The sequence below is a fragment of the Triturus cristatus genome, chromosome 6, assembly GCF_964204655.1.
Source record: "Triturus cristatus chromosome 6, aTriCri1.1, whole genome shotgun sequence".
Taxonomy (NCBI): domain Eukaryota; kingdom Metazoa; phylum Chordata; class Amphibia; order Caudata; family Salamandridae; genus Triturus; species Triturus cristatus.
Genome location: NC_140589.1, coordinates 952,990,376 through 953,017,582, shown reverse-complemented (window position 1 = coordinate 953,017,582; position 27,207 = coordinate 952,990,376). Strand labels below are relative to the sequence as shown.

Below are 27,207 nucleotides of genomic sequence, written 5' to 3'. Positions count from 1 at the left end.
AGGCACTGTCTTTTACATACAGAACTGATGGACTTTCTATTTACAAGAACCTTTTCTCTTGAAATGGCAGCATAATGCCAACATGCACTTTTACTGATAAAACTATAAAAGCACAAATAATGTGTAGAAATGTGGTTTCAGCAAATATGTATCATTTGAACATTACCAAGTAAAGTGTTTTGATCCTATTAAAACTGTTTCCAGCACATTTCTGAATTACAAACAAGTGGTCCATTTGTGGTTTTCTACCTGCGGATAGGTTTCGAAACATTTGCACAGTTCATTTAAGGGTATTTAAAAGTTGTTGTGTGTCACCAAAACAACTGACAGCGCAGTCTCAGTTTTCACACGTCCTTTACCACCACAGCAAGACTGTCAACTAGTCCACTTTACTATTCTGCCTTTGACTGCAAAGTAAGAGAATTTTGGAAACTCCAATCCACATGTTAAAGGAATAAGCAGAAATATGTCAGACGATACAGCCTGACATGAGCTCTCTATTCTTGAACACATAGCACTTACGACTAGCTGAAAACAAAATCTAAAGGCTTCTTTATTGCCCATTCACTTTGTCAACTGAAACTCATGATGGGATGTATGTGTGATAGTTTGCTAGACTGTTCACATGGTCCTAGGCTAGTTGTGCAATGGTGTGAAGTTGGTGCATTTAGGGTGTTCTTGTAGGTGGTGCTGAAGAGGAGATTCATTGTGTTCTGTTGCTCATTATCTCTTTAAAGAGGAACTTTTTGCCATTAGCAATACTCCATTTTGTAGCGTGGAATGGGTGAAGGCTAAAGGTGGCATTACCGGGATTACATATCCTACGTTACGACTTTGTGAATTAAGTACATGGTGGCAGAGGTGATGGGAGACTTACTGGATTAAAGCATCTAAACAAGTTTATATGCCTCTGTAAATAAATTAAATTGTCTTGACTTGTCTCTATTGTGCCTACAGATGAATCAGAACTAAGGAATCCTGGTTTAGAGGCACTGGTTAGAAAGTGAATGGTGAATTTCTGATGTGCCCCAAAAGTCCAATTTAAAAATTCAGACACTTTATTTCCAAATTGTATAACGTTCCTGCTACTACACATTCATGTTTGAATGAGACGGTAGATTGGTTTAAACCTGGGGAGATTAGCGCAGACCCTGCAAGTTATTGTTAGAGGAAAGATGATTAAGACATCTGTGTACTAGGCTATTTCTTAAGATCACAATGAGTTTAAGAGGACTTTCATCAATGGCATTTGATGCATATTCATACACCCCTGAAGGTTGGATGTCCTCCGCTGGGAGAGACAGTTAACTCCTTACACAACCGTAACTATTTGAAAAGTAATGACACATCCATGCGTATTCTCCCATTCCATCATGCCCCACATCAAGCAAGCCGCTATGCATTGCAGTAGATAAATCTTATTTTATTCTCGTCACACCAGCAGTGTCTATGTATCCTATAAACTGTTAATTCACATGCTCCTTAGTGAGACTCTCCCAAACACTGATGTACTTAAGGACCTCCCTTCAGAGTCTAATTTTGTATTAACCCTATTATTGTACTCCAAGCTACCTTGAGGCTGTCTTAATAAAATTCATTTTAGCCTCAACTACTCCTCTCCAAGCCAATCTAGGACAATTTAAATACTCTTTCTGCAAGTGCCTTCCATGTTAGTGCACATATGCACGACACAGGTTCCTAAATAACCCCTCAGCACTCTCCAAGCTATACTAATGTACAGTTTAAAAGATACTATGTGCTGGGCTAGCTAAAAACCTATTGAGCCATAACTCAACCAAGACTTGACACACATGGAACATCAAGCAGCAGCCTACGCATAACAGTGGTCTGAGTGACCGCACCGTTGGCAAGCGATAGCAGCCACATCACACTGTCAGCCATCATACAGTAGCCTGGTCACATTTCACCATCAGAAGGGTCACTAAGACTAGGTAAGCCTTCGGACCGAAGCCAAGTCACACTAGGACAAATCATAAAGTAGCCTAGACAGATGGAGAATCCTCATATACAAGCCTGATCAAACCATGAATCATCCTCATTCAGCAGCTTGAAAACACAGTGTACCATTTCCCAGCAGCCTCGACACAGTGAACCATGAGACCACATGCTAGACACAATAAACCTCTGGACATCACCCTGGTCATTCAACCACCCATATGAGAGTAGACTGGCAACGCTACGGACCAAATGATCATCAGGAATCACCAGGCAAAACAAAGCTGGTGGCACAAGGAGCAATGAAAAAGCCGCATGAACACACATTGGGCATTATGAGGGAGAGCTCATTATCGTGCTATTAGGGAAAGGTAGATTTATAGTCTGCTTCATGTTTAACCTTGTAAAAGCATTTTCTTTAAATTTACTTTTAAATCCACTGCAGAATACACTAACATCATAAACTGTTAAGGCAGTGGTTGGGCATTTTTGGAACAAAAGTGCGCCAATCCCTAGTTCCTCACCAAGCTAGCAGTCATGTTTAAAAAAATAACTGAGACTGGAACAGCAAAATAAAGATCACGACTCACAACTTTTAAGGCTGACAGTGCTAACTCAACTCTACCAAAGCACTGGCCTTCAGTTTATTATTTTCAGCCATTTGTTTGCTCTGGGGACACGAACATACCATTGCAGTGCATGTAAAGATGAAACTAACTTGTAAGTAGATCGAGGCTTAGTTTAAGGGGAAGGAGGGCCCTGGAAGTGGGAACCAGGAGAGAATGAGGTGTTGGTCCAGAGTTTGGTAGGAAGGCTACACACAAAATGGGGGTGGCAATGCAAGGAGGAGGCACACAAAAAATGGGAGAAAGAGCAAAAATAGAGCAGTGAAAACTAAAGAAAAGTAAGGAGGAGAAACACACAAAACGGGAGAAGGAGAAAGCAGTGAAAACAAGAGAAAAGCAAGGAGGAGACACCCAGAAAAGGGGAGAAAGCAGTAAAAATTAGATAAAAGCACTTTGATTCAACTTACCTTTCGAGAAGTTGATTGCAGGGGGTGCTTCTGCATTACCTAAAGTAACCCAAGGGTGGGTAGCCTGAAGCTGTTCTCATTGGTCCTGAAGCATCAGGGCCAATAGGACCAGACCTGCAGGGAAGCAGCGAGCAGTAGGATTGGCTGATTGCTTTCAAGCCAATTCTAGGTAGCTATATAGGCTCGCCACACAACGTCCTGGGCGACAATTGAGGATTGAAACATGCCACATAATTGGCTGATACCCAAAACCATTAAAATTACTGCCAGATGGCGTCTGTTCAATACATTTTCATGGCCAACGGACAGAAGGCCAAAATTACGGACTATCCGTGAAATATACAGACAGTTGGTTACCCTAGATCTGTGCTAATTATTTGCTCAACACTTACCATAGAAGGATTGATGTAACTTAAAATACATTAATATAGTTCAGTTCAGTTTAATAGTGTTTATTTGTTCATAACAATGAGCAAAAAAACACAGATTTAAATATACATGTATATCATATAATTTTTCTAAATCAAGGATTATTGGGAAGACTTCAAGCAACGGTTAAAACAAAATTAAAACATCAATAAATACAAATTACGTATGCATTTAAGAGATAGTATAAAATTACTTAATGAGCACCCATGTAACTAGCATTTATCTAAAACTATTAACAATCACATCAAGGCTAAAATGTACTATTCCTCCTCAATTTTATTGCAGACAAGATATATTTAAGGACAGCGATACAAATTGTAGGAGAAGTTAAACATTTATAAAAATCAGCCCCCCTTGGTGCAATGTAAAATGCTTATTCTATGAAAGTGTTCGTAAGAAACATCTTCTCAGGCTGCTATATAAAGTGCAAAACAGTATAAAGTGCACTGTCGTTTGAGGTGAAGAATTATCACATGGGCAGCCCGGAAGAGATTTATACCAAGAACCACCATTAGAAAAAGCAACCAAATAACGGATTAAATGTAACCTGAGCTTCGTGAGATAAAATCTTTGTTCTGGTTTTCCCACCCAGGTTGAATACTGCTCTATCCCAGGTGTTGTAGAAATTGGCAAATAGTTAAGGACTGAGGTTAAATGGCTTGACCTTGCAATTATAATCTCCTCATTCATTATAATATTTTGTTTGCTTAACTAAGGCCTTAGTTTGGGGCCCAATGCTATCTGGAAAATCAAAAAGGTTAGTCAGGTCCATGTTATTAAAGCTTTTCCTGACATATGCCAGCCAAGAGATGGAGTATCTATTATCCAAGGTCAGGCAGTCACTCCAAATGTCTTTTGAGAAACCTGCTTGTGGGGTACACCAGATTTTAGCCCAGAGTAAGAGGGGGGCCATTTTAACTTTGTCTTCCAAATAGCTCATGCCCAGTTCACTGTGGGAGATGAAACTTGGAGTCAATTTAGGGATGGTGGCCAGTAGCCGGCAAAGGAACATGTTTTCGAAGGCCTGCATTCCAGGTGGTGTTTCATGGCCCCACACACCTGCTACATATGTTTCCACGCCTAGACGTTTAGGTTTGTATAGCTGGACCATCTCTTTAATAGACTTGTGCCCCGGTTTTTGGGGAATCTAAAAATAGATTTGCACACCACTCCCATTTTCTGTACTATTTGGATGGTAAGGCCACCCCATGACCAATTTGCTTCAAACCAGATACCTAAATAATTAAAATATATACCTTAGTGATCAATGGCTCGCCAATGAAAATATTTTGTTTTGGTGTTTTTTGGGCAGCAGGTTAAAATAAATTATTTCTGGTGATTTCCTTTTAAACTCAGGTTTGTCACAAAACTGTTTAAAACGATTTCAAAGTTTCTGGAGGCCAATTTCTGTTTGGGAGATTAAAATTGCGTCATCTGTATATAAAAGAAGTGGGACCGGTCAAGATGCAATTCTAGGGGTATCACTGCAACATAAACTCATGGCTTTGTCTAACGAATGAGTATTGAATAAAAACTGCAAATATGCCATTATACAGCCCTGCCTAACCCCCTCTGGCTTACGTTTCTAGGTTGTGTACAGTCGCCTTGCTGAGTGTAATGGACCTTTGTAGTAGTGTCCCAGTGTGAACGCCTTATAAGGTTCAACAATGGTGGGTCCAGCCCAGCTGCCTCATTCAGAGACCACAACTTTCCCCTATCCACCAAATAAAAAGTACAAGAGGTCCACAAACGCCATGTGTAATGAACCTCTCCTGGCCTTGACGTATTCCTTAAATAAGTGGTAAGTTCAGTGCCTGCTCGATGGTCTGCAGGCCTGGACTGAAACCTTATGGAACCTTTTAGGAAAACAAATTATTTTCTGCCCAGACTTCCAACTTTTCCAAGATGACCCGCCCTAAAGTTTTCACTGTGGCGTCTAACAAAGATATCGGGTGATAACACATAGGGCAGTTCCTGTCCCCTAATTAAATATAGGCACTAAAGTGCATTCCCTCCATGTGATAATTGGGTCCCCTTCACAACTGCTTTAAATACATTCATTACAAATGGGCCCCAGAATTCCAGTTTGGATTTTAACAAATCAGTGTGGCACTCCATCGGGACCTGGGGCCTTGTCTGGTGCAATGCTGTGGATAGCTCTAGTGACCAGTGTTAAATCACTAAATTCACTTGGATCAATTTCTGGTTCCACATGGTGTTCGAGTTCGTCATCAGGGGTAAAACTTTTGGAGACAGGACCTACCCTTTCCTGTTCCAAAACATGACATTCAGTTCCATTTAAAGGGGCCTCTGTAAATAAAGGTTGGTTGATAACCTCCCAAAAGAGCCTACAGTCTTTTAGATGGGCCACTTTATCTAGCTCTTCCCATGCTTTGTCACTGGTTTCCCTTTTTCTGGTTTCCTGCGGTTTTGTATCGTGATTCCTGGCTATCTTCCTTCCTCAATATTACGTGGTATTATGTTGGTGGCCATTTTAAGGGCTTTAAAGCTTAAGTGTAATCCGAATTGAATCAGAAGTGCTGTCTTTGGATGGCCTGGTGATCAATATAGTTGTTCAGATGCAAGCATCATTTGGACATTGCTATGTACCAAACAACAAATTCCATTGGGGAACAGCAAAAACATCCACAAAATACATTAGACAGAACACTGAGCACACATCCCACACAGTTCAGCTGTTCCATATAGCAGAGCATCACCAAGCTCACAAGTGTTCCAGCCATAATAATCAACAATTCTAGTCTACAGAAAAAACATAATTCACACTCCTGCATAGTTCAAATATTCTATATAGCTGGTTTATGTTCTTTAGTTTCTATTACATAATGGAGAGTTGAGCAAACATTCACAAATAGGTGGACAGATTTAAAGATGAACAAAACTAGTAAATGTATACACTCCAAGCAGAATTTGACAGCCGAGATAAGAGGCAGATTTCACAATTCTACCTCTGTACCTTGAATGATTGTGCTGGAAGCATCTCTCTGTTCTGAAAATAGACTCTGGGCTTAATTACGATGCAGGTGGATGGAATACTCTGCCACAAACATCACAAATATCCCATCCGCTGAATTACAAGCTCCATTGGATATAATGGAATTGTAATTTGGTGGACGGGATATTTGTCACGTTTGTGTACGTAGTAACTCTGTCTGCCAAGATTGTAATTAGGCCTTTAGAGTTCACAGGCAGTAACACTAATAGAGTGTGTAAAAGAGGTAAAGCGATGGTGAGAAAGGGCTATCTGCTGAGTGGGAGAGACAAAAGGTTGGAACAGTGAGAGGGAACAGTGAGCAGTTTTAGTAAGCAAGAGTTTTAGTAAGCGGGATTCGGAAGTGCAGACTAGTGGCTTTTCAGGCCTCCAACTACAGTGCATGTGCGCCGGGCGCGCGCACCATTTGTCAGCCTGCGTAATCACTTTCACGGCCGCTTTGATGTTCTCAGTGAGCCGCGCAGCCACTAAACATCAAAGCGGCCGCGAAAGTGATCACCATTTGCCACCCCTTCCCTTACCCCAGTTCCTGCTCGTATGACTCCCACCAGGGGCTTTACATTCACACAGGGTGTTGGCAGCAGCCTCGGAAATCTGTCATTTGTTTTTACTCGCTGCCTCCTCCAGGGTCTGCGTCCACTCCGGAATCGCGCTCCCCCTCCAGCCGCGCGCACACGCCCATCGCAAGCTCTCCAACAATAACTCCTCCCAGTAAACTCCGACTCCCACTTACTTTCCCCGAAGATGGGACATTATTATTTTGCATTTTTGTGATTTTTTTTTTACTCGCTGCCTCCTCCAGGGTCTGCGTCCACTCCGGAGTCGCGCTCCCCTCCCGCCGCGCGCACACGCCCATCGCCTGTGTATAGCGCACAAACCTTCCTCGATTTCGCTATGTGTTACACGTGTAACGTTAGCTTTCTTTTGTTTTCTATTCCGCTTTTTTGTGGTTACTTCCTCTCCCCGTTACAGCAAGTCTTCTAAACAAGCATTGACAAAGACAATATGTTTGGCTTTGCATAGTAAATCCACACGCGAAGCACAACGTATGGACGGTAATACCACAAAATGACAGCCACATATTGCCAGGCCCGATCATCTTTAAAAACTTGTGGAGACTGTGCTTGCATATATTCTTCTGCATCACTTGTCAGAGTTAGGTCAGTGTTTGTTGCTGCTGTAAACAGGCACAGCTTCATGGTGCTCTCTGGTGTCATTAGTGCTGTATTTAAAGAGACAGGATTTAACGAGGGCCAATGGAAATATGTGGATTTGCAGCTGCAGTGTATAGTAATGTATTTGCCCTATTTGCCATATAATCTATCATCTGTTGCACAGTATGCAGATTTTACCCCAAAAATGTGTTTCTAGTTTAAACGGATCAATAGTTACTAAAAACGCTGCTGCAGGTACTGCCGTGTAGAGGAAGGCGCTTCCAAAAAGAATACCGATCACCTCTCAATTGCTTATTGTTGTATTTGTGTGTTAAACTGTTACTAATGAAGTGGAACCCTAACTTAGCCTGTGTTACCATATGTACAAAAGTAACAAGCACTTGCAGTGCAATAGGTCTCGCATTATTAAAGTTTGAGCTATTGGTGTTGCATTATTTAGCAATGCCAATAGCTCAAACTTTAATAATGCGAGACCTATTACATTGCAAAGGCTTGTCTAGGGGGTGAGCACTATTTTTGTTATTGGCACTGATAGGGACAATGGCGGCTGCTTTTTGGGGAATTTGCATAATGATCGCGGCGCCTGCTTTAGGGACACCGCGATCATTTTCAATTTTAATTTCATTAATTTTTCATGTTGAGCACGGCGTCGACTTCAGGGACACAGCTCTGTTTGTTTGGGTTTTTAATTGTTTTTTTTACTTTAAAACTGAGCGCGGAGCCCACTTCAAGGACACCGCGCTCAGTGTTAAATTAAAAGACAAGAAAAAATAAGCAAGCGCGGTGTCCTTGAAGCGGCACTGCACTCAGTTTTAAAGTTAAACATTTGCAATGCAGTAGATCTCGCATTTACGCCACTTTAAGCTATTGGCATTGTCATTTACAGTGCCAATAGCTGTAATTCGCGTAAATGCGAGACTTATTGCATTGCAAATGCTTGTGATCTGGGTGTAGTCTGTGCCAAACTGGTCTCGGTACTTAATGTTCGGTGTATAATCAAACTCGCCTCCATCTTCCTTTTCATCTTGATATCTTTCTAACCTTACCCAGCGGTGTTAAAATTAATGTATGAAAACTTTGACACAGGGCTTTATCATACCTATCTTGGAACACAGTTGGTGTCTCTCTATATGAAAAGTAAAAATTTATGTTTTTTAAAATGTATGTCAGTACAAAGTGTCAATATTCCTTGATTTTGTCAAGTACTTTGTATAATGTCTTTATTCTGTCTGCAAAAAAAAAAAATGAGTACATGTGTGTTTATATGATTGCTACCCTGTTGTAGGGCGAAACGCGTTGGCTATTGAAGAATTTGGAACAAAAGTATTTCCGGTTCAGACTTGGAACTATGGATTGATACGTTTTTTTTTACTCATTTATTTGTGATCATATTGCCTCTCATTTTCTGGATAGCACTATCTGAAGGGCTCGAGCACCACTGGCCCCTGTCCAGGCGCAGGGACAAAACGTCCCAGTTTGGGGTTTAAGAGCAGCCCATTGGCTCTATTGTCTCAACTGTTTGTTTAGCATAGTTTCTAAGAGCAGAGGGGAGGGCAAGGTCTGGAGGGAGGGAGAGGGTTTAATTTTAAGCGAAGGATGTTCACACCCATGTTTACAGGCAAACATTAGTAATCATTCGCCAGAGCACGAGCCCATGTCGCGTGTCCAATCAACCATGAGCAGTGGAATCCAGGCATTCATTTCTTACTTCTGTTAGGGTCACATAATTCATGGCTGTTAGGTTTAAAAACAATGACTTCACTTCACAGTGGATGCATGATAGACCATGCGCTTCTACGAAGCCTCGCTAGGATCGAACTGCCTTTAAGTCAAACCTTCAATACCCTTAATAATTACAGTAGTTAAAACAATATGTTCGAGGCATATGAGCTGCAGATTGTACACTTAGCATAGATCGCCACCTGGTGTTGGGCCCGGATGTTTGCAGTTTGTTTTTGTTCTTTGGACAGTCTTTGGAAGTCACGAGTTCGGTGACTCCTCCTTCGGTCCGTACTGCGCATGGGCTTCGGCTCCATCCTCAGATTGTTTTTTTCCGCCATCGGGCTCGGATGTGATACTTCGTGCTCCGGCTTCGAACTTCTACGGTTCCAGCCTCGACGGAAAATCCTCGTCTCTTCGAGTTTCTTCATCATCTTCATCTCTCGAAGCGGCACTTTTCTCCATCCCGTACATCTTCACCGGCCTTCGGGCCCTCCTCGACTCCGGTCCCGGCCGATGGAAAGGACTTCGTTCAAAAAGTGCCCAAAATGTGGGTCTAAATTTCCCCACACCGACCTCCATCAGGTGTGTAACCTTTGCCTCTCTCCAGAACACGAGGCTAGAGACTGCCCCGCCTGTAAGTCTTTTCGATCAAAGAAGACCATCCGGGATCGAAGAGCTCGACGCACCATGGCGCACTCATCGTCCGCAGCTCCACCGGACATCTTCGGAGACGGCGCCGAAGCTTTGGGGCAACTACACACCGAGCAGGAGGACGACGTCGTCAGCGCTTCCGAGGCCGACGACTCTGACGTGGAGTACATCACACCGGCGCAGCGGGTCGTGAGTACTGTACCCCCTCCCACCCCCGTGCCCAAAACCAAAGAGACTCAGGTTACACCCTCGCCTGCAGGCCTGGGTAAAACCAAGCACAAAGCTTCTATCACCCCACCTTCGGGCCCGGTGTCGAAGCCCCAAACGTCTCACGGCAGCTCGGGCTCGAGCCAGCCGACGCCTGGTGCCGAAAAACAGCATCCGGCACCGAAGAAAGTAATACCCAGCTCGACTCCGAAGCCACCGGTGCCGAAGCCTGGACTCTCGGTGCCGACCAAACACAAACAAAAATCTGTCGGCACCGACGCTCCGGCGCCGAAAACTCCTTAGACGCCGAAAACACCGGAGGCCCCAAAAAAGGCACAGAAACCATCGAAGCCCTCGGCTCCGAAATCATCGGCGCCAGCGGACGATTCAACGCCACTGGCCCTGTTTACACCAGACCCTTTGCAAAAGACTCTATCTAAAGATCCAAAGACTGGGCTATTGACTTTACTTGTCAAGAAAAGACGCCTTGACACTCCGGCTCCTCCTCCACCACCCAAACGGAAGGACTCTGCTACTTCTCCCCTCAGAGTGCCCTCCCCACTACCTCCTCCTCTGCCTCCTCCACCTCCTCCACCCCCTCCCCCCCCAGGTCTCCGCCACCTTTACCTCATTACTCCCCGACCCCGTCCCCAGATCCGGATGACGGGGACCCGGATTATGACCCGGCGGACGCCCCAATGGACCCCACTCCACCGGGGACCCCAGACCCATGGGAAGACTACCACAACCCTGACATACCTGATATGCCTCAGGACGACCTATACCCATCTAGGCCGTCTCCCCCAGAGGACTCCTTAGGGTTCCATCACTTAGTGCAGAGAGCAGCACACTAACATTGGGTGGACATGCACAGCGAACCAGTGGAAGACGACTTCCTACTGGACACATTTGACATTCAGGACAAATCCACGTCTATTTTGCCCATGCTTAAGGGTGTCACCAAGCATGCTGCAGAGGTGTTCAAAGACCCTGTCAGGGCCAGGGTACTGAACCCTAGAATAGAGAAAAAGTACAAGGCGGCACCCACAGACCCTGCATACATTAAGGGCCCTGCTCCCTTAGATTCCCTAGTTGTCTCCACAGCTAGAAAGCGGGCTAACTCCCAGTCCTCAGGAGAAACCCCACCGCCAGACAAGGAATCGAAACTTTTAGACGCGTCTGGCAAACGCACCGCCTCCCAAGCTGCAAACATGTGGCGCATTGCAAATACACAAGCACTACTTGCGCGCTATGACACAGCACACTACGACGAACTTGAGGCTCTTATGCAGCACCTTCCAGAAAAACACAAGCGCAAGGCTCATGACCTGATACAGGAGGGTAAACTAATTACAAATACCTCCATTAAGTGTGCCCTCGATGCAGCCGACACTGCTTCTAGAGCCATAAATACCAGTGTCCTGCTTCGTCGCCATGCCTGGCTCAGGATCTCAGGGTTCAAGCCTGAAGTCCAGGCGTCCATACTCAATCACCCCTTTGACCAACAAACACTCTATGGTCCAAAGGTGGACGAAGCGTTGGAAAAGATGAAAAAGGACACAGACACAGCAAAGTCTATGGGGCACTCCAAACGCAAGCCTCTAAACGTTCCTTTCGACGCTCATCCTTTCGTGGCACAGGCAGAGGCTTCTCCACCGATAGCGCCTCTACCTCCTACAAGTCCCCTCCTCAAAATACATTTTCAAAGGGCAATCAAAGGGGTGGTTACAGAGGCAACAACAATAAGGGCAGGGGCAAAACTAACAACACCCGTTCTGCCACCCCACCCACACAATGACTTCCCTCCGCTCCCCCCAGACCATCCCACTCCGGTCGGGGGCAGGCTACAAAACTTTATCCACACATGGGAGTCCATAACATCGGACAAATGGGTGACCCAAATCATTCGGTCAGGGTACTGTCTCGAGCTAACATCTACCCCACCCAATATCCCACCAAGGCACCGTCCAATGTCTCAAGAACATTCCACACTGCTCAAACAGGAGGTACTCTCCCTCCTCCAAAAACACGCTATAGAGCAGGTCCCCGTCAATCAACAAAATCTAAGGGTCTACTCCCTACATTTCTTAATACCAAAGAAAGACGGGACCCTCAGGCCCATTCTGGACCTCCGGCCTCTAAATGCCTACATACATTCAGACCATTTCCACATGGTCACCCTACAACAAGTCCTCCCGCTCCTCTGTCAGGGAGACTTTCTCACTACCTTGGATCTGAAAGACGCATACTTTCACATTCCAATACACCCCTCTCACAGGAAGTACCTCAGGTTCGTGGTGGACGGGCAGCATTACCAATTCACGGTTCTCCCCTTCGGGGTCACCACCCCACCATGGGTGTTTACCAAATGCCTAGCGGTAGTAGCAGCACACCTCAGACGTCAACATATTCACGTCTTCCCTTATCTCGACGACTGGCTCATAAAAGCCACGTCCCACGAACAATGTGTGCAACACACCAACAGCACCATTCAACTGCTCCACCAGCTAGGCTTTACGGTGAACTACCAAAAGTCCCACCTCCTACCATCTCACACAAAGCAATATCTCGGGGCGACTATAGACCCCTCCAAGGGTATTGCCTACCCAAACTCAGCCAGGATCGCAAGCATACAAGCCTTGCGCAAAACATTCCTTCCTCAACACTCTCTTCCAGCAAGAGTGTTTATGAAACTCATAGGAATGATGGCATCTTGCATTTTCATAGTGCCCCATGCAAGACTCCAAATGCGTCCACTTCAAGAGTGCCTAGCACGACAGTGGAACCAGGCCCAGGGTCAGCTGACGGATCTGGTGTTGGTGGACGGCCGCACACATCACTCTCTGCAGTGGTGGAACACCACAAACCTTTCCAAGGGGCGGCCGTTCCTGGACCCGGTTCCTCAGGTGATTCTAACAGCGGACGCATCGCTCTCCGGCTGGGGAGCGCACCTCCTACACCTCACAATGCAAGGTCTATGGACGCCACAGCAAAAATCGCTCCACATCAACAATCTGGAGCTCTTGGTGATCTTTCTAGCCCTAAAATCTTTCCAAAAACAGATTTCAGGCAAAGCAGTCCTCATTCGCACAGACAACATGACTGCAATGTATTATATACAAAAACAGGGAGGGACACACTCTCCCCAGCTCTCCCGCTTAGCCCAGAGCATATGGAGATGGGCAATTCCCCAAAACATCTTTCTCCTGGCGCAGCACGTTCCAGGCGTACAAAACACCATGGCAGATCTGCTCAGCAGACAAACGCAACAACTACACGAATGGGAACTGCATCCACAAGTTCTTCACCCATTCTTCCAACAGTGGGGGCATCCTCAGATAGACCTCTTCGCCACCCACGAAAACAAAAAATGCCCAAGCTTCACCGCCAGATACCCACACCCATTGTCCAAAGGCAATGCGATATGGATGAACTGGTCAGGCAGATTTGCATACGCCTTTCCACCTCTCCCGCTAATTCCATTAGTGGTAAGGAAGCTACAACAACACTCCCTCACACTCATTCTAGTAGCTCCAACGTGGGCCAGGCAGCCGTGGTACACCACACTACTACAACTATCGGTGGTACCACATCAAAAACTGCACCTGTCCCCATGCCTCCTAACCCAGAACCATGGAGAAATCAGGCACCCGGACCCAGCTCAGCTCAACCTTGCGATCTGGCTCCTGAAATCTTAGAATTTGGGTACCTTAACCTTCCCCCTGATTGCATGAACATCATCATGGAAGCCAGACGTCCTACCACTAGAGCATGCTATGCCGCAAAGTGGAAAAGATTTGTAATTTACTGCCGTAATAATACAATCAACCCTTTAGATGCATCCATACAGCACATCATATGCTATCTGCTCCATCTTCACAGGTGTAACCTGGCATATTCTTCCATTCGCCTACACCTAGCAGCGATTGCTGCTTATCTACAAAACAGACAGCATTTATCACTGTTCAGAGTGCCCGCTATTAAAGCCTTTATGGAAGGCCTTAAACGAGTAATTCCTCCCAGGGCACCACCTTCCCCTGTATGGAATCTAAATGTAGTTCTTACACGACTAATGGGTCCACCCTTCGAACCAATGCATAAATGCGAGCTACAGTTCCTCACCTGGAAAACAGCTTTCCTCGTAGCTATCACTTCCCTTAGAAGGGTTGGTGAAATACAAGCGTTCACTATACAGGAACCCTACTTACAAATACATCACAGCAAGGTCATACTTCGTACAAATCCGAAGTTTCTGCCCAAGGTCATTTCCCCCTTCCATCTCAATCAATTGGTGGAATTACCTGTCTTTTTCTCGCAACCTCAATCTGTTGCAGAAAGGGCCTTACACACACTTGATGTTAAAAGGGCTTTACTGTACTACATACAAAGAACGCAACCTTTCAGGAAGACTAAACAATTGTTTGTTTCCTTCTCTCCACCACATAAAGGCAACCCCATCTCTAAATCAGGGATAGCTAGGTGGATTGTAAAGTGCATACAAATTTGCTATCAAAAGGCCAAAAGAACATTATCTGTTCCACCTAAAGCCCACTCTACTAGAAAGTTAGGGGCTTCTATGGCTTTTCTAGGGAACCTACCCTTAGATGACATCTGCAAAGCAGCCACATGGTCAACACCGCACACCTTCACAAAACATTACTGTGTAGACGTGCATTCCAAGCAACAAGCTAGTGTGGGCCAGGCTGTACTAAAGACACTTTTTCAAACCGCTGCAACGGATACCGGTGGTCGCCGCTAAGGTTGGGTACTGCTATATAATCTATGCTAAGTGTACAATCTGCAGCTCATATGCCTCGAACGGAATATGCTACTTACCAGTATGCATCTGTTCTTGGCATGTAGAGCTGCAGAGTTGTACACGCCCACCCGCCTCCCCGGCTACCTGTATCCGTTCCAGTCCATCTTATTTAGATACAACACACATGGGTTTCTCACTGTTATTACTACGCTCCATCATTTCCCTGTTGGCGAAAAACAATCTGAGGATGGAGCCGAAGCCCATGCGCAGTACGGACCGAAGGAGGAGTCACCGAACTCGTGACTTCCAAAGACTGTCCAAAGAACAAAAACAAACTGCAAACATCCGGGCCCAACACCATATGGCGATCTATGCTAAGTGTACAACTCTGCAGCTCTACATGCCAAGAACAGATGCATACTGGTAAGTAGCATATTCCTTACTGTAGGACTTGGCCTTTTTTCAGCGTTATCCTTAAATTATTTTCCTTTTTCCTCCATTTTTTTACAACTTGTTTTTGTTGGTTTTAGGACTCTGGGCACTTTAGCACTGGTTAGGAGTGGTAAAGTGTATATGCTCTCTGTCTAAATTGTATTGGTGATTGGTTTATCTATAGTTGGCATATTTGATTAACTAGTAGGTCCCTAGTAAAATGCACCAGGTATGCCTAAGGCCTGTAAATCAAATGCTTTTAGTGTGCCTGCAGCACTGATTGTGCCACCCACATGAGTAGCCCTGTAAACATGTCTCAGTTCTGCCACTGCAGTGTCTGTGTGTGCAGTTTTAAACTGCCATTTCGACCTGGCAAGTTCACCCACTTGCCAGGCCCAAACCTTCTTCTCTTTTTTTACATGTAAGGCACCCCTACGGTATACCCAAGGCAGCCCCATGGGCAGGGTGCAGTGTATTTAAAAGGTAGGACATGTACTGATGCGTTTTACATGTCCTAATAGTGAGATACTGCTAATTTCTCGTTTTACTATTGCAAGGACTCTCTCCCAGAGGGTAACATGGAGATTGCCTTGAAATATCTTTTAAAGTTTAATTTCCATTGGGAACAGCTGGAGATTTAGAGTTTGGGGCCTCAGAAATCACAATTAAAAAATATCTTTTGGTGAAGTTGGTTTTTAAATTGCGTGTTTGAAAATGCCACTTTTAGAAAGGGGACATTTTCTTGCTTTTCCATTCTGTGCCTATGCCTGTCCGTAGAATCCACATCTGGGTTTGGTTGACAGTTGGGCCCTTGTGCATTCGCTCTAGATCAGTGGTTCCCAAACTTTTGACTCCAGAGGACCCCCATTGAGTCACCACTGGAAGCCACGGACCCCCAAGCAATTTGTAGGATTTAAATTTCAAACATTAAAACAGTAATTCGGAAAAAATAAACACATGTGTGCACAGAAAACAAATAATTGATTTACTAAGGATTTTAGGGGCATATTTACAAGCCCCTATCACCATGGAAAACACTTTTTGCAATATTCCTGTGGCGATAGGGGCTTCGCCTTATTTACAAGGCAGCGTTAAGCCACTTAGGGCAAGATGTGCGACCCGTCAATTAGCGAGTCACAAATTGCTTCGCATTTGCGACTCGCTAATTGGAATGCACAACAGACACTGTTTGTGATTCTTAATGGGGTCACAAACTGCATGCTTCATTAATATTAATGAAGCAGGCGCAATTTGCGACCCCTTTAGGACTGGCTAGCATTCACAGGGATGGTGGCCTGCTGGGGTCAGCAGACCACCATGTCTGTGACTGCTTTTTTAATTAAGTAGTTTTTTTTTCAAATGTAGCCCGTTTTCCTTAAAGAAAAACGGGATGCATTTAAAAAAAGAAAAATTTAACTTTTCAGTTTCATTTTATTTAGGGCATCTCTTAAAAAATATTTTCCCACATACTCAAAAAGGGGTCCCCTGGAGACCCCTTCCCCTTTGCGCGTGGTTTACCACCTACTCGAAGTAGGTGGTAGACTGCGAGTGTTTTGCGGCCGCAAGTGCGGCCACAAAACATCAGTACATAACATAGTTCGAGTCGCTATTAGGAAGGAACGTCCCTTCCTAATAGCGAGAGTCGCAAATGCTATTTTGAGAGTCACTGACTCGCAGAATAGCATTTGTACATGCTATTACCCTTTTTTGCAACCACAAACGGGAGGATCTCCCGTTTGCGGCCGCAAAAAGGTCGTACATCTGGCCCATTACTTGGCTTAACAGTGCCTTGTAAATAAGACCCCCTTCCACCCAATGCTTCGAGTGAAACGGGTGGGCAGTGGGTGTTGCGGTGGGCGTTCCGCCGCAACACCTATTGATTTTGACGCTGCCCCCTATTTACAAGGGCAGCTTAAATGGGAGGCAGAGCCAAAGTTAAGACCAGGGCTAACCTGGTCTTAACTTGGCGAAACAAGGAGAAATGCTTTATTTCTCCTTGTTTATGCAAACCGCCTTTGATTGTTTATGTTCAGGAAGGTGACCGTTCCTGCACTTAAATAATCTTTTTAAAAAAATTACACTTTGTAACTTCCATGTGTGCTGAATTAAGCAGCACACATAGAAGTGACAATACAGCATTTCAAGATTGTTTATGTGCAGGAAGGGGGCCCTTCCTGTACATAAACAATCTTCCCCTGCATGCAGACACCCTTGCACTATGGTGCAAGGGTGCCTGCATTGGCGCTACACTGTTGAGTGTCGCTCCAACGCAGGGGAAACACAGGGCTACACCATATTCTTGTAAATTTTTGGTGCAACCCTGCGTTTCTGAAGTAGCGGACCTTACTATGCACCAGGATACAACCATCTTTTTTGGGGTTCTTCAATGATTCCCCCACTATCACCCTCCAACATTGCCTGTATCTCTCCATAGCCCCTCTGTCACATGTATTTTATTTTTTATAGCATCTCTCATACCATTGTAGGATGTCAGAGCATTTTACCTCACACACACATATAGAGACAGCGACTCGTACATGTAAATCAGTGTATAGAAAATGTTACATAAGGCAAAGCTGACTACAAGGTGTAGAATTCCCATGTCATTCATACTTGTAGGCATTATTAAAGAGTGCTTAGTCTGGAGAAGCACCAACTCAGAATTCAGAACATAACACAGTGGTTAGCGTTGACTTTAACAATATAAATGTATTTCTACCTAAATAAACCGTTTTAGCAGCATCAGGATAATGAAAGACTGGGAAAAAACATAAGTCACTAACTTGTACCTTGCAGTTTGCAAGCAGCTTTTTGACAGTTTATAGGTCACTGTGCTAGATTACGATTGTCACTTATAAACTGCACAGTAACAAAAGAATCTCTGTGACAAAAAGCAGTAAGCCACTGAACTATGCACATAAAATACTTTTTTTTTTTTAAATGCATGGTACACTTTCTTTGCAGTAGGCATATTAACCCTCTGTGCAACATTAGATCATTCAAAGCTGCCACTGGACAAAACTCATCTCCCTCCAGCAGGTACATTAATCACTGGCGTTATCTTGACACTTTTATTGTTGTTTGAAAACTGCTAATTGTACAAGATACTTTGCAATGCTTTTAAAACTGCTTCCTGCGGACCCCCTAGGAATGTATCACGGACCCCTGGGGGTCCGCGGACCACAGTTTGGGAAACACTGCTCTAGATAGTCACACAAAGAGAGCTTAGGTGTGCCTTGCATATCCTGATTAGCTCAGGAAGACCCATCAGCCTGGTGATGGCCAGAGTGGTGAGAGGAGTTGTCACTGACACCTGAATAGGCCTGTGCCTGTCCTCGCACAAAGCTGTCTCCACCTCCCTGCAGCGTGTCTGGAACCAGGTCAGGAAGAGGCAGGGTCTTGTGCACTACAAAGACGTTCCTTTGAAATTTGCCTACTTCAAAGGCAGAAAGGGGTGTAAGTATGGGACCTCAGACTCTCAGATCAGTAAACTTGTGGGCTAAAGGACATTCTGCCAGGCAGAAGAGCTGGGTGCCAGAGCTATTGCTTTGTTGTGCTGGCCTGCTGCGTCCCTCCCGGGGGTGAACGGACTGGACTTTGCTTTCTACATCGTGTTTCCAACGTTCTCTAAGGACTTGTGTGTGCTTGCCTCCTGTTACGAAGTCTCAGGGCCATCAAAGACTAAACATACAAGTGCGTGGGCTCTCCTCCCGAAAGCCCTGACTTGCCAATTGCTGACAAATCCAGTTCCTGGGCCCTTGTAAGTGACTCTGGTGAGAAAATCTACACATTGACTCTTGGCACCCACTTTTCTGATGCTGCACTGCAGTGCCGCTGAAGAATTGACACATCGCCTGCTTGGCAGCTGAAAAATCGACTCATTGTGAGTCCCGAGCACTGTCACAGACGTCTGTGGCACCCGCTCCGACTTCGACACAGTCCCTGCTCTACGGCTGAAGAATTGATGCATCGCCTGCTTTGCAGCTGGAAAATCAATGCAGCACCTGCTTCGCCGCCGTATCAACACAGTGCATCTGGATTTTCAACGCATTGTACTTCTACGCTGTCTCTTCATCAACATTGCCCAGCAGAAAGGAAGTGAGGCTGTTTGTCAGGAAATTTACTCCTCACCTCCCCTCCCAGTAAGGAACTGATGCAACACTTCCCTTGCCTAGCAGTAAGGAACTAACGCCTCGCCTACCCTGGGATTAGTGAATCGACGCATCGCTTTTGTTTTCCAGCGCCTCCCTTTCCCTGCACCTTTTTCATCCTTGATTTTGACGCATCTAATCTGTGCTGTGCTAAAACAACTGCATCCATAGATTTCTATGGACTAAACTTACTTAACCTTTTAAAAGTGATATCTTTACTTTATGTTGGATTTTTGTCGTTTTGGTCTTGTTTTATTTAGATAAATATTGACTATTTTTCTAGACTCATTTTGTAGTGTTTTCACTGTTACGGTGTGTGTGCATATATACAGATGCTTTACACATTGCCCCGGAGATAAGCCTGGTTGCTAGTGCCAAGCTACCAAGGGGGTGATTAGGGGTTATCTTAGCTGTGTGACTCCCTTAGCCTGACTTAAATAAGGCTCCCTACTTGGATAGAGTACAAACCTCTGCCAACTAGTGACCCCCGTTTCCAACATTTACCAATGGACAGCACATTCAATAAACTGAATTATCGATGGGTACTTAAATAAGAGGTGTTTGTATTATCCAACTAAATTACATCACCAAAACCCGCTGAACAAATTTTATTTAGAAAATGCCGTCATCTGTGCGAAAATGCACAACATTCAGAAAACATGATACGAAAACCAAAAAAATAATAGTTGAAACGAACAGAAATAGACTGGACGGCACGACTACATATAAAAGGGCCTGTCGCCATTGGAGGGAACCAAAGAAATTCGGTAGGTACAAATAAACCCAAACCACCACTAAAAAGCAAGGATTTCAGAGTGGTAGGAAAGAACAAATAACAAGTGATGGGTATGTGTAAAGCACAGAGAGTAGATACAACCTGTCTAATAGACTGCACATGTGCGCTGCCTAGACTCGACCAAAAAAAAGGACTATGAAGCAGACGCTGATGGCCGCATCTTAGCCTTTGTTTTCCCAGCATCCTCTGTTGTTTATGTTGAATCTCCCGCCCTTCGTGCTGCATAACATCCCACCCTCCCTTCTGCGTAACAGCCCATCCTCCCTCCAGCAAAAAAAACAGCAGATGTGCTAAGTATCATAGTGCTTTTTTTTCTCTGCTTTCTGGCTTGCTGCTGTACAATATGGCTAAACATTAACAAAGCCAGTAGCTCTCTTCTTGTAGGTGAGACCTATTGGCTTTGCCAGTGCTTTTATTTTTAATGTTGTCATATCACTTTTTAAATTTTGAAGTGACTTTATCATATTTTACTTGATGTTTTTTTTGTATGATTTACACAGTAAACCTTTCAGGGTACGGCTTGTACACTGAGTCTAAGAGCCAAGCCAGACCTTAGCTTGGATCTGGCTCGCCTCGCTTTAATTTCTTGGCTCGCCTACCTCTAGCTATGACGGAGCCAGCGTTGACCGCATCTTGGCACTTTTTTGTTACACTTTCAGCCATGCTGCACAGCAGCTATGCTACTGTACATACAGCATGACTAACCATTGACAAAGCCAGTAGCTCTCATATCGTAGGCGAGAACTATTGGATTTGCCATGGCTTGTTTTCAAATGTCAGGTCGCTGTGCATTGACTGGCAACGTTTCCCATTTCTATGCTTGTGTAAAATTCTACACATGACCAAAGGCACTTCTATAATGTCCCATCCGCTTGACTTATTTTTGGTATGCAGGTGTCATATGTTTCGTGCATGGCCCATTGTTGTTTTCCCTAGGTAAGCCTAACTATTCACATTGTACGCCTCATTTCCCTATACATGCATTACTATATAAACACGATTGCCTTTGTGCCGCACTGTTCTTTTCCTGGGATTTAGTCTGAGCACCACCAACCAGGTCAAACAGTGTCCCTTCTTGTTCTGTCTGACCAGGCACCTTCGCCTAACCATAATACAAGAATGCAGCTGTTTTTGTACACACATGTCCTATAATATAGATGAGTACATGAGTCACAAAGACCGACATGGAATATGAGTTCTGAGACAAGAGCTCTGCGTCCACTGAGATGTAGAGCATCCATCTGTGCTAAGGTAATCCCAGAGATCTTTTATATATAATCACTTGGCTTTAGTAGCAGGGGAGAGGGTGGCTAGGTAACTCTGTCCTATAGAATGACAGTGCTTTTCATGGTATACAGATTATTAACCATGCTAACAGTATGTTTATTATGCATTTGTTTTCTCATTGTGGCACGTATGCTGAATTTCAGAGCATGATAGTTTGAATAATGTTTAAAAACTTTCTTCGTGGCTCCTGGTTATCTTATTGTGGACAAGTATGAGTGAAAGAGTGAAAGGGTGTGTCCCATTACCACGATCCCTGAGCGGGTCGAACGTGTTGTGTTCTGGGGTGCCAAGTGATTTGTTCCTCTGGTAAGGTTAGGAGGGCAAGTGAGGCACTGTAGCTATTGAAACTCTGGCTCATAGATACTGGGGTGGTATGATGACTTGGTCCCTAGATACTGATGTTCTATGGTCCCAATCATAGTTCTGTTTCAGATCAAAATCCCTGCAATACAGGTTTTTTCACTTGTAAAGAGTACCATTAGTACACCACGTTTGAAGGGAAGGCAGCACAGCACTTCTCACCTCCATTTTAGTCTATCAAACCCGCTTAATCCGGCCTTACTCGGTGGAAATCTAGCCTAAGAAAAAAAACACACAAAAAAATGAGTGTGTCCTTGTGTAACCAAACTGGTGCTATGTAAAGAGCTCTGATATCCGATATCTTCGGGTCTAGTTCACGCTATTTAAAACAATAAAACAAAAAAATTGCATTAACTATGAAAGCTCTGTTACTAAAGTGGATGTTCTAAAGACCCGGAAGCCCTGGATGTGGAACTTTATGCAAAGAGTGTGTTCAAGTCACATTTCTGGTACGGTCACTTAATGCCAAACCTAGTTTTCTAGGCGAGGCATCATATTGATGGCACTTTACTCTCTAAAATAATTTTCCATCTAAGAGTGGCTGTTGGATACTATACAGTATTTTTCCATATTTATCGTTTTAATGTAATTTCTTAAAGTCACGGAACCCTGTAAAAAAAAAAAATGTAATTTGCATAGCCTTCTCAAAGCGAATGTCAAAGCAAAATGGTACTGGTTACTGTTGGGGTGACATAGAGGAATGCAAGTGATCTGTTGTAGTAGGTGACCTGGGGTTTAATGTAAAAACACGAATGAATTCCTTGGCGTTAGTTATAATTGGGTTTCCCAAGTAGACTCCAACCTTTTGAGGCATTTATTTCTTCTCATGGTGTTATGTTACGCATGCTTTACCCGTAGAAATGATATGGTGGTGTCTAGAACAAAGAAATATGGAAGTTACTTTTTGCGTTGTGTTTTAGTGCACAGGTTTACTAATGTTTCTTTATTCTAGGGGAACTTTTGGAAGCCATCAAACGAGACTTTGGATCTTTTCAGGCATTCAAAGAAAAGTTGACTGCCTTGTCAGTTGGGGTCCAGGGTTCTGGATGGGGTTGGCTTGGCTATAGCAAGGATTCCAATCGCCTTCAAGTCACTGCTTGTGCTAATCAGGACCCTCTGCAAGGGACAACAGGTGAGCACAAAGACTATTATAAATACAGATTTTTATCTTTCTGATAATGTTTACTAAACCAAGAATATAGTGGGTGCAAAATAATAAAGTCGCCAATCTGTGGCAGCAATATTTTTAAAGCTTGTACCAGCACAACGCTTGACCAATGTAGAATATTCAGTAATAACCCCATAAATAGGCTTTCCTGTTTTCAGTTTCTATTTTTGGTAAATTCTGGTGTGTTTTTTTTTTTTTTTTACAGTGATTTCAATACCTTTAAAAACAGTGGTTTCCCATTAAAGTGCTATTAAAAACAACAGAAACTGTGTTTTTCCGGTATTTATGGAACATTTTGCTTTTATTATTGCTTGCTTGCTGCACAAAGGTACAAATACATTTTTACAAATCAAACTTATTGTACTACACCATACAATACTTATTCCGTGAGTCTGTGGTCACACACAATCGTTCTTTTCTTCCCATGTAAACGTTTATCTGTGAAAAGGCCCTCTCAACATAGGCACTTGAGACAGGCAACGCCAAAACATCCATTACACAGTTTGCTAACTCTGGCCACCTACATAGCTTTCCATGCCAATACTGGTAAACCTTAGGATTGTGTTTCTCTGGGACAGGTTCTGCAACATATGTCTTAAACTGGGAGCATATGCCATCAGAGTTATTGAGGAGGTCAAAAATGAAGCTTTGCTTTTCAAGAATGCAGTAGAGTGTACTTTTTTCGCATCACTGTTAACATGCGACCGAAGATCCTCACATTGCTTTCCTTTGGCATCATCACTAAGCAAAATTTCTGTAAACAGTCGCCACATGGATAAAATAGCATTCACAGCCTCTAGGTATAAGAACCACTGGCTAAATGACCCAGTTGGGGTGAATCTTTCTTTGATGCCAAACCAAGTACAAAAGGAGAAATATTTGTGTTTTAGTTCCCGCGCATAAAGACGTTCACTAGAATGGACTACAAAGTCAATAGCATTCTTCATTAAATCTGAAGATTATAAATATGCTTTCAGCATTCCATATAGCAAGTGTCAAGGATCTCTTACAGGGAAGCACTTCAGCTCAGGCATCAATTTTGACAGGTCATCACACTCTTTTTCAAATACATAGCTGAATCACTGTAAATACAAACAAATCACTCCAATCTTTGTTGACTTTGGTAAGAACTTTTTGCAGCAGCATTCCAAAGTGACACTGTTTCATGTTTTCTAAAAGTCTGGTGCTATGTTTTCGTCACTATCTCAGATGTTTGGTGACAGCACTCTTTTTACATACACCGGTCACTGCAACTTACATTGAATGTTTAAAGCCTAGGGGTGTTTGGCAACTCACCTACCATCAATACTGAAAGAAAAGGGGCTGATTTATCAAAGAATTCCACCCATTCTCTGTCTGTGAGTAAATGTGATGGTACATATTGGGAAAATTCTTATGAAACCAGCCATTTACCTATCAAGAAAGAATCGAACATAGCCAAAATATCAAATATGATTTTGATATTACCTGATTCACTACAGTTTATAAAATAATCAAATATGACCTAAAACATGCTTCTAAAGTCTAAACCATGCAACTTTAGACCAAAGACCACAAAACTGGAAAAGGCAAATGTGGCCTCCCTAAAAAGCAAAACTCAAGCAGAATAATGTTAGCCCAGCCTTTCTTGCTGCTACCTAGTACAAAGTTACACTGTATTAGCCACTCCGGGAAGAAATACAAATGAGTCTTTCACTCTTTTTCCTTTCTTTGAAAGGCACTTAGTTTGTGGGTGTTTTTTCAGAGTTTATACGTTTACACTGGCGAGGGCTACTTCTCTTTCAGTGGGGTTTATCAGTAATTCTAGATTATTTTTTTTAACAATTCTTTTTATTTACAACTTGTTGGTCATTACGCATAGTAATTCTAGATTTAAACTAACACGGGATACCCTACCCATGAAGTACAGGAAATCCAGCAGCAGAGAGGCTTGGGCACAGCCTCCTTTAAACTGCTGCAGCTCTGCCGAGGAGTCCTGATTCATTACAGTGCTGCAGCACCTGTTTTGGGGCCTCTTTATTGTCTTACAGGTCGCGCAAAGAGGCAAGTAGTGGTGCAACAGTGAAGCATGAAAGTGATTGCAGCAGGGTCCCAGACACAGCAGAGACTTGTTGGCATCTGCACATTGAAAATATTGCAGCTCTGTTGAGAAGTGCTGGCCCTGTTCAGAAGCGCCACAGAAAGTCTTGCACTTCTTCTGGGTGCTTTACAAAGATGCATAGATGTGCAGGTACTCACTAGTCCAGAGTACCTGCTGCTGGTACTCTCCAGCTCATTGGAAATACAGCATCCCTGCAGAGATGTGCCAGTGCTCAGTATCTGCTCATGTTAAGTATGTGTATTGTTGATTGATACAATTACAAGAACTTATCTGTATAGCCATCAGGTACTGGTCAATATATAGCCATTATCCCAGCCATCAATACAGTCCACATTTTCAAAATAAAAACGCCTAGTAGTGCTTTGCAATTTAAAGAATGGCTAAAATGTGACCTGAAACCACCACAAGCAAGATTGACAAAGGTGAGTTTGTGTTGCCTTTCTGCGACCCCACGGTTGTGCCTCTACTTTGTGATCTGTCAAGCGCTACATGTAATTCATTGTTTTCAAGTTTTGCTTCAGCTCTTGAAATGTTAACCTGGCCAGCGGTGTAGCAAAGATGCAACACTCTTGTGAAGTGCTCTTTACGAAATAACCAAGCTGAGATGAGGGAGGGGCACAGAACAGGTGCCCTCTGAAAACAGCACCTGAAATTTGTTCTCGGTCTTTGAATGCTATGCAAAATGACGAGATAAGGAGAAGATTTACATGCCTGTTTACAAGAGTGAAACTCAGAGTGAGAATGCTCTGCAAATGAAAACAGAAGCTTTTCATTTCTTTGCACTTCTAAAAAGCGGCTGGGTTTGCCGTAAGTGCTTAGATAAATAATTATGGTAACTTCACTGACGAGGATGGGATAAATCCATTCCATTCATTAGTCTTTATTATCGATGCATTACATCATAAAAGACAGTTACAAAACATAAAAGAATACATAATTATAAAAAGACATAATTAAAAAAAAAAGAAACATGAACAGAATACTTAAAAATAATCCAATATCCTAATGCCTTTTGTTTCTAATAAACCAAACCCAAGCCAAAAATTTAGCAACAGCAATAGCAACATATTCACTAGGCTCAAATCTCAACATTTCAAGTGCTTCTGACCCTTGTCTAGTGCCCAGAGTTCGACATAATGGTTTGAGCCATTTAGCTCGGGGTGCAGCATAGACAGGACAAACAAAAAAGATATGGCCAACAGAATCTATACAGTCAAAACAACTTTTACAAGAGTCGCTAGACGTACCCTTCCATTTTTTAGTGAAAGAGTTGGTCGGAAGTGTGCCTACCCTAAATTGATGATAAAGTTTCCTGTCACAAGGTCTGGTGATGGTATCCCAGTAAGCTTCGAGGAGTGGAATTCTTTTTTGGGCTAGGAACCTTCCTGTCAAGGACTCTGCAGTAGCTGAGTTAATATGTTTCTGCTGCACCATTGACCAATAAAGGCTCTTAAAGTCTTTCTTAGAGGGAAAGGGGTTGTTAGCTGGGTCGGTCCATAGATTGCCCTACCCCATAGATTCCAGGAGTTGTTTGGTCTGTTTGAACCAGGGAATATTGCCAGCCCCCAGGATAGATCGCACATCAAGAAAGGCCTTTGCATAGAGGTCCAGCTCAGGGACTGTCCATAAACGCCTCCAAAAGGCCAATGGCTTAAACCTTGCAATGTCTTCAAACGAGTGACAGCCGAGGTCCAACAGGAGGGGTTTGACAGGGGTAGAGCATGGAAGGCCCGTGAGCAATCTGAGAAATTTATATTGTGCCTTAACCAGAAGAGAAAGATCAGCGAAACCCCAAAGTTCAGCGCCATAAAGGATCGCCGAGTTGATCCTCACATTAAAGATTTTGATGGGGGGGCCTATCATTCTCGACTGGGATTGCTTATGTTCTTTAACTAGGCAACCAGAAAGCTGAGCAAATTTTAAAGATAGAACATCAATTTGCGGCCTCCAATCCAACTTGTTTTCAA

At 43.7% G+C, this 27,207-nt stretch overlaps 1 protein-coding gene across 1 annotated transcript in view; it reads left to right on the top strand.

Annotated features, from left to right (window-relative positions):
• SOD2 (superoxide dismutase 2) overlaps positions 1 to 27,207 on the top strand; it is a 237,610-nt gene that overhangs the window by 141,655 nt on the left and 68,748 nt on the right. The window contains exon 4 of the mRNA XM_085611647.1: positions 22,924 to 23,103. Within this exon, the coding sequence (XP_085467773.1) occupies positions 22,924 to 23,103 (180 nt within the window). The remainder of the gene's footprint in view (positions 1 to 22,923; positions 23,104 to 27,207) is intronic.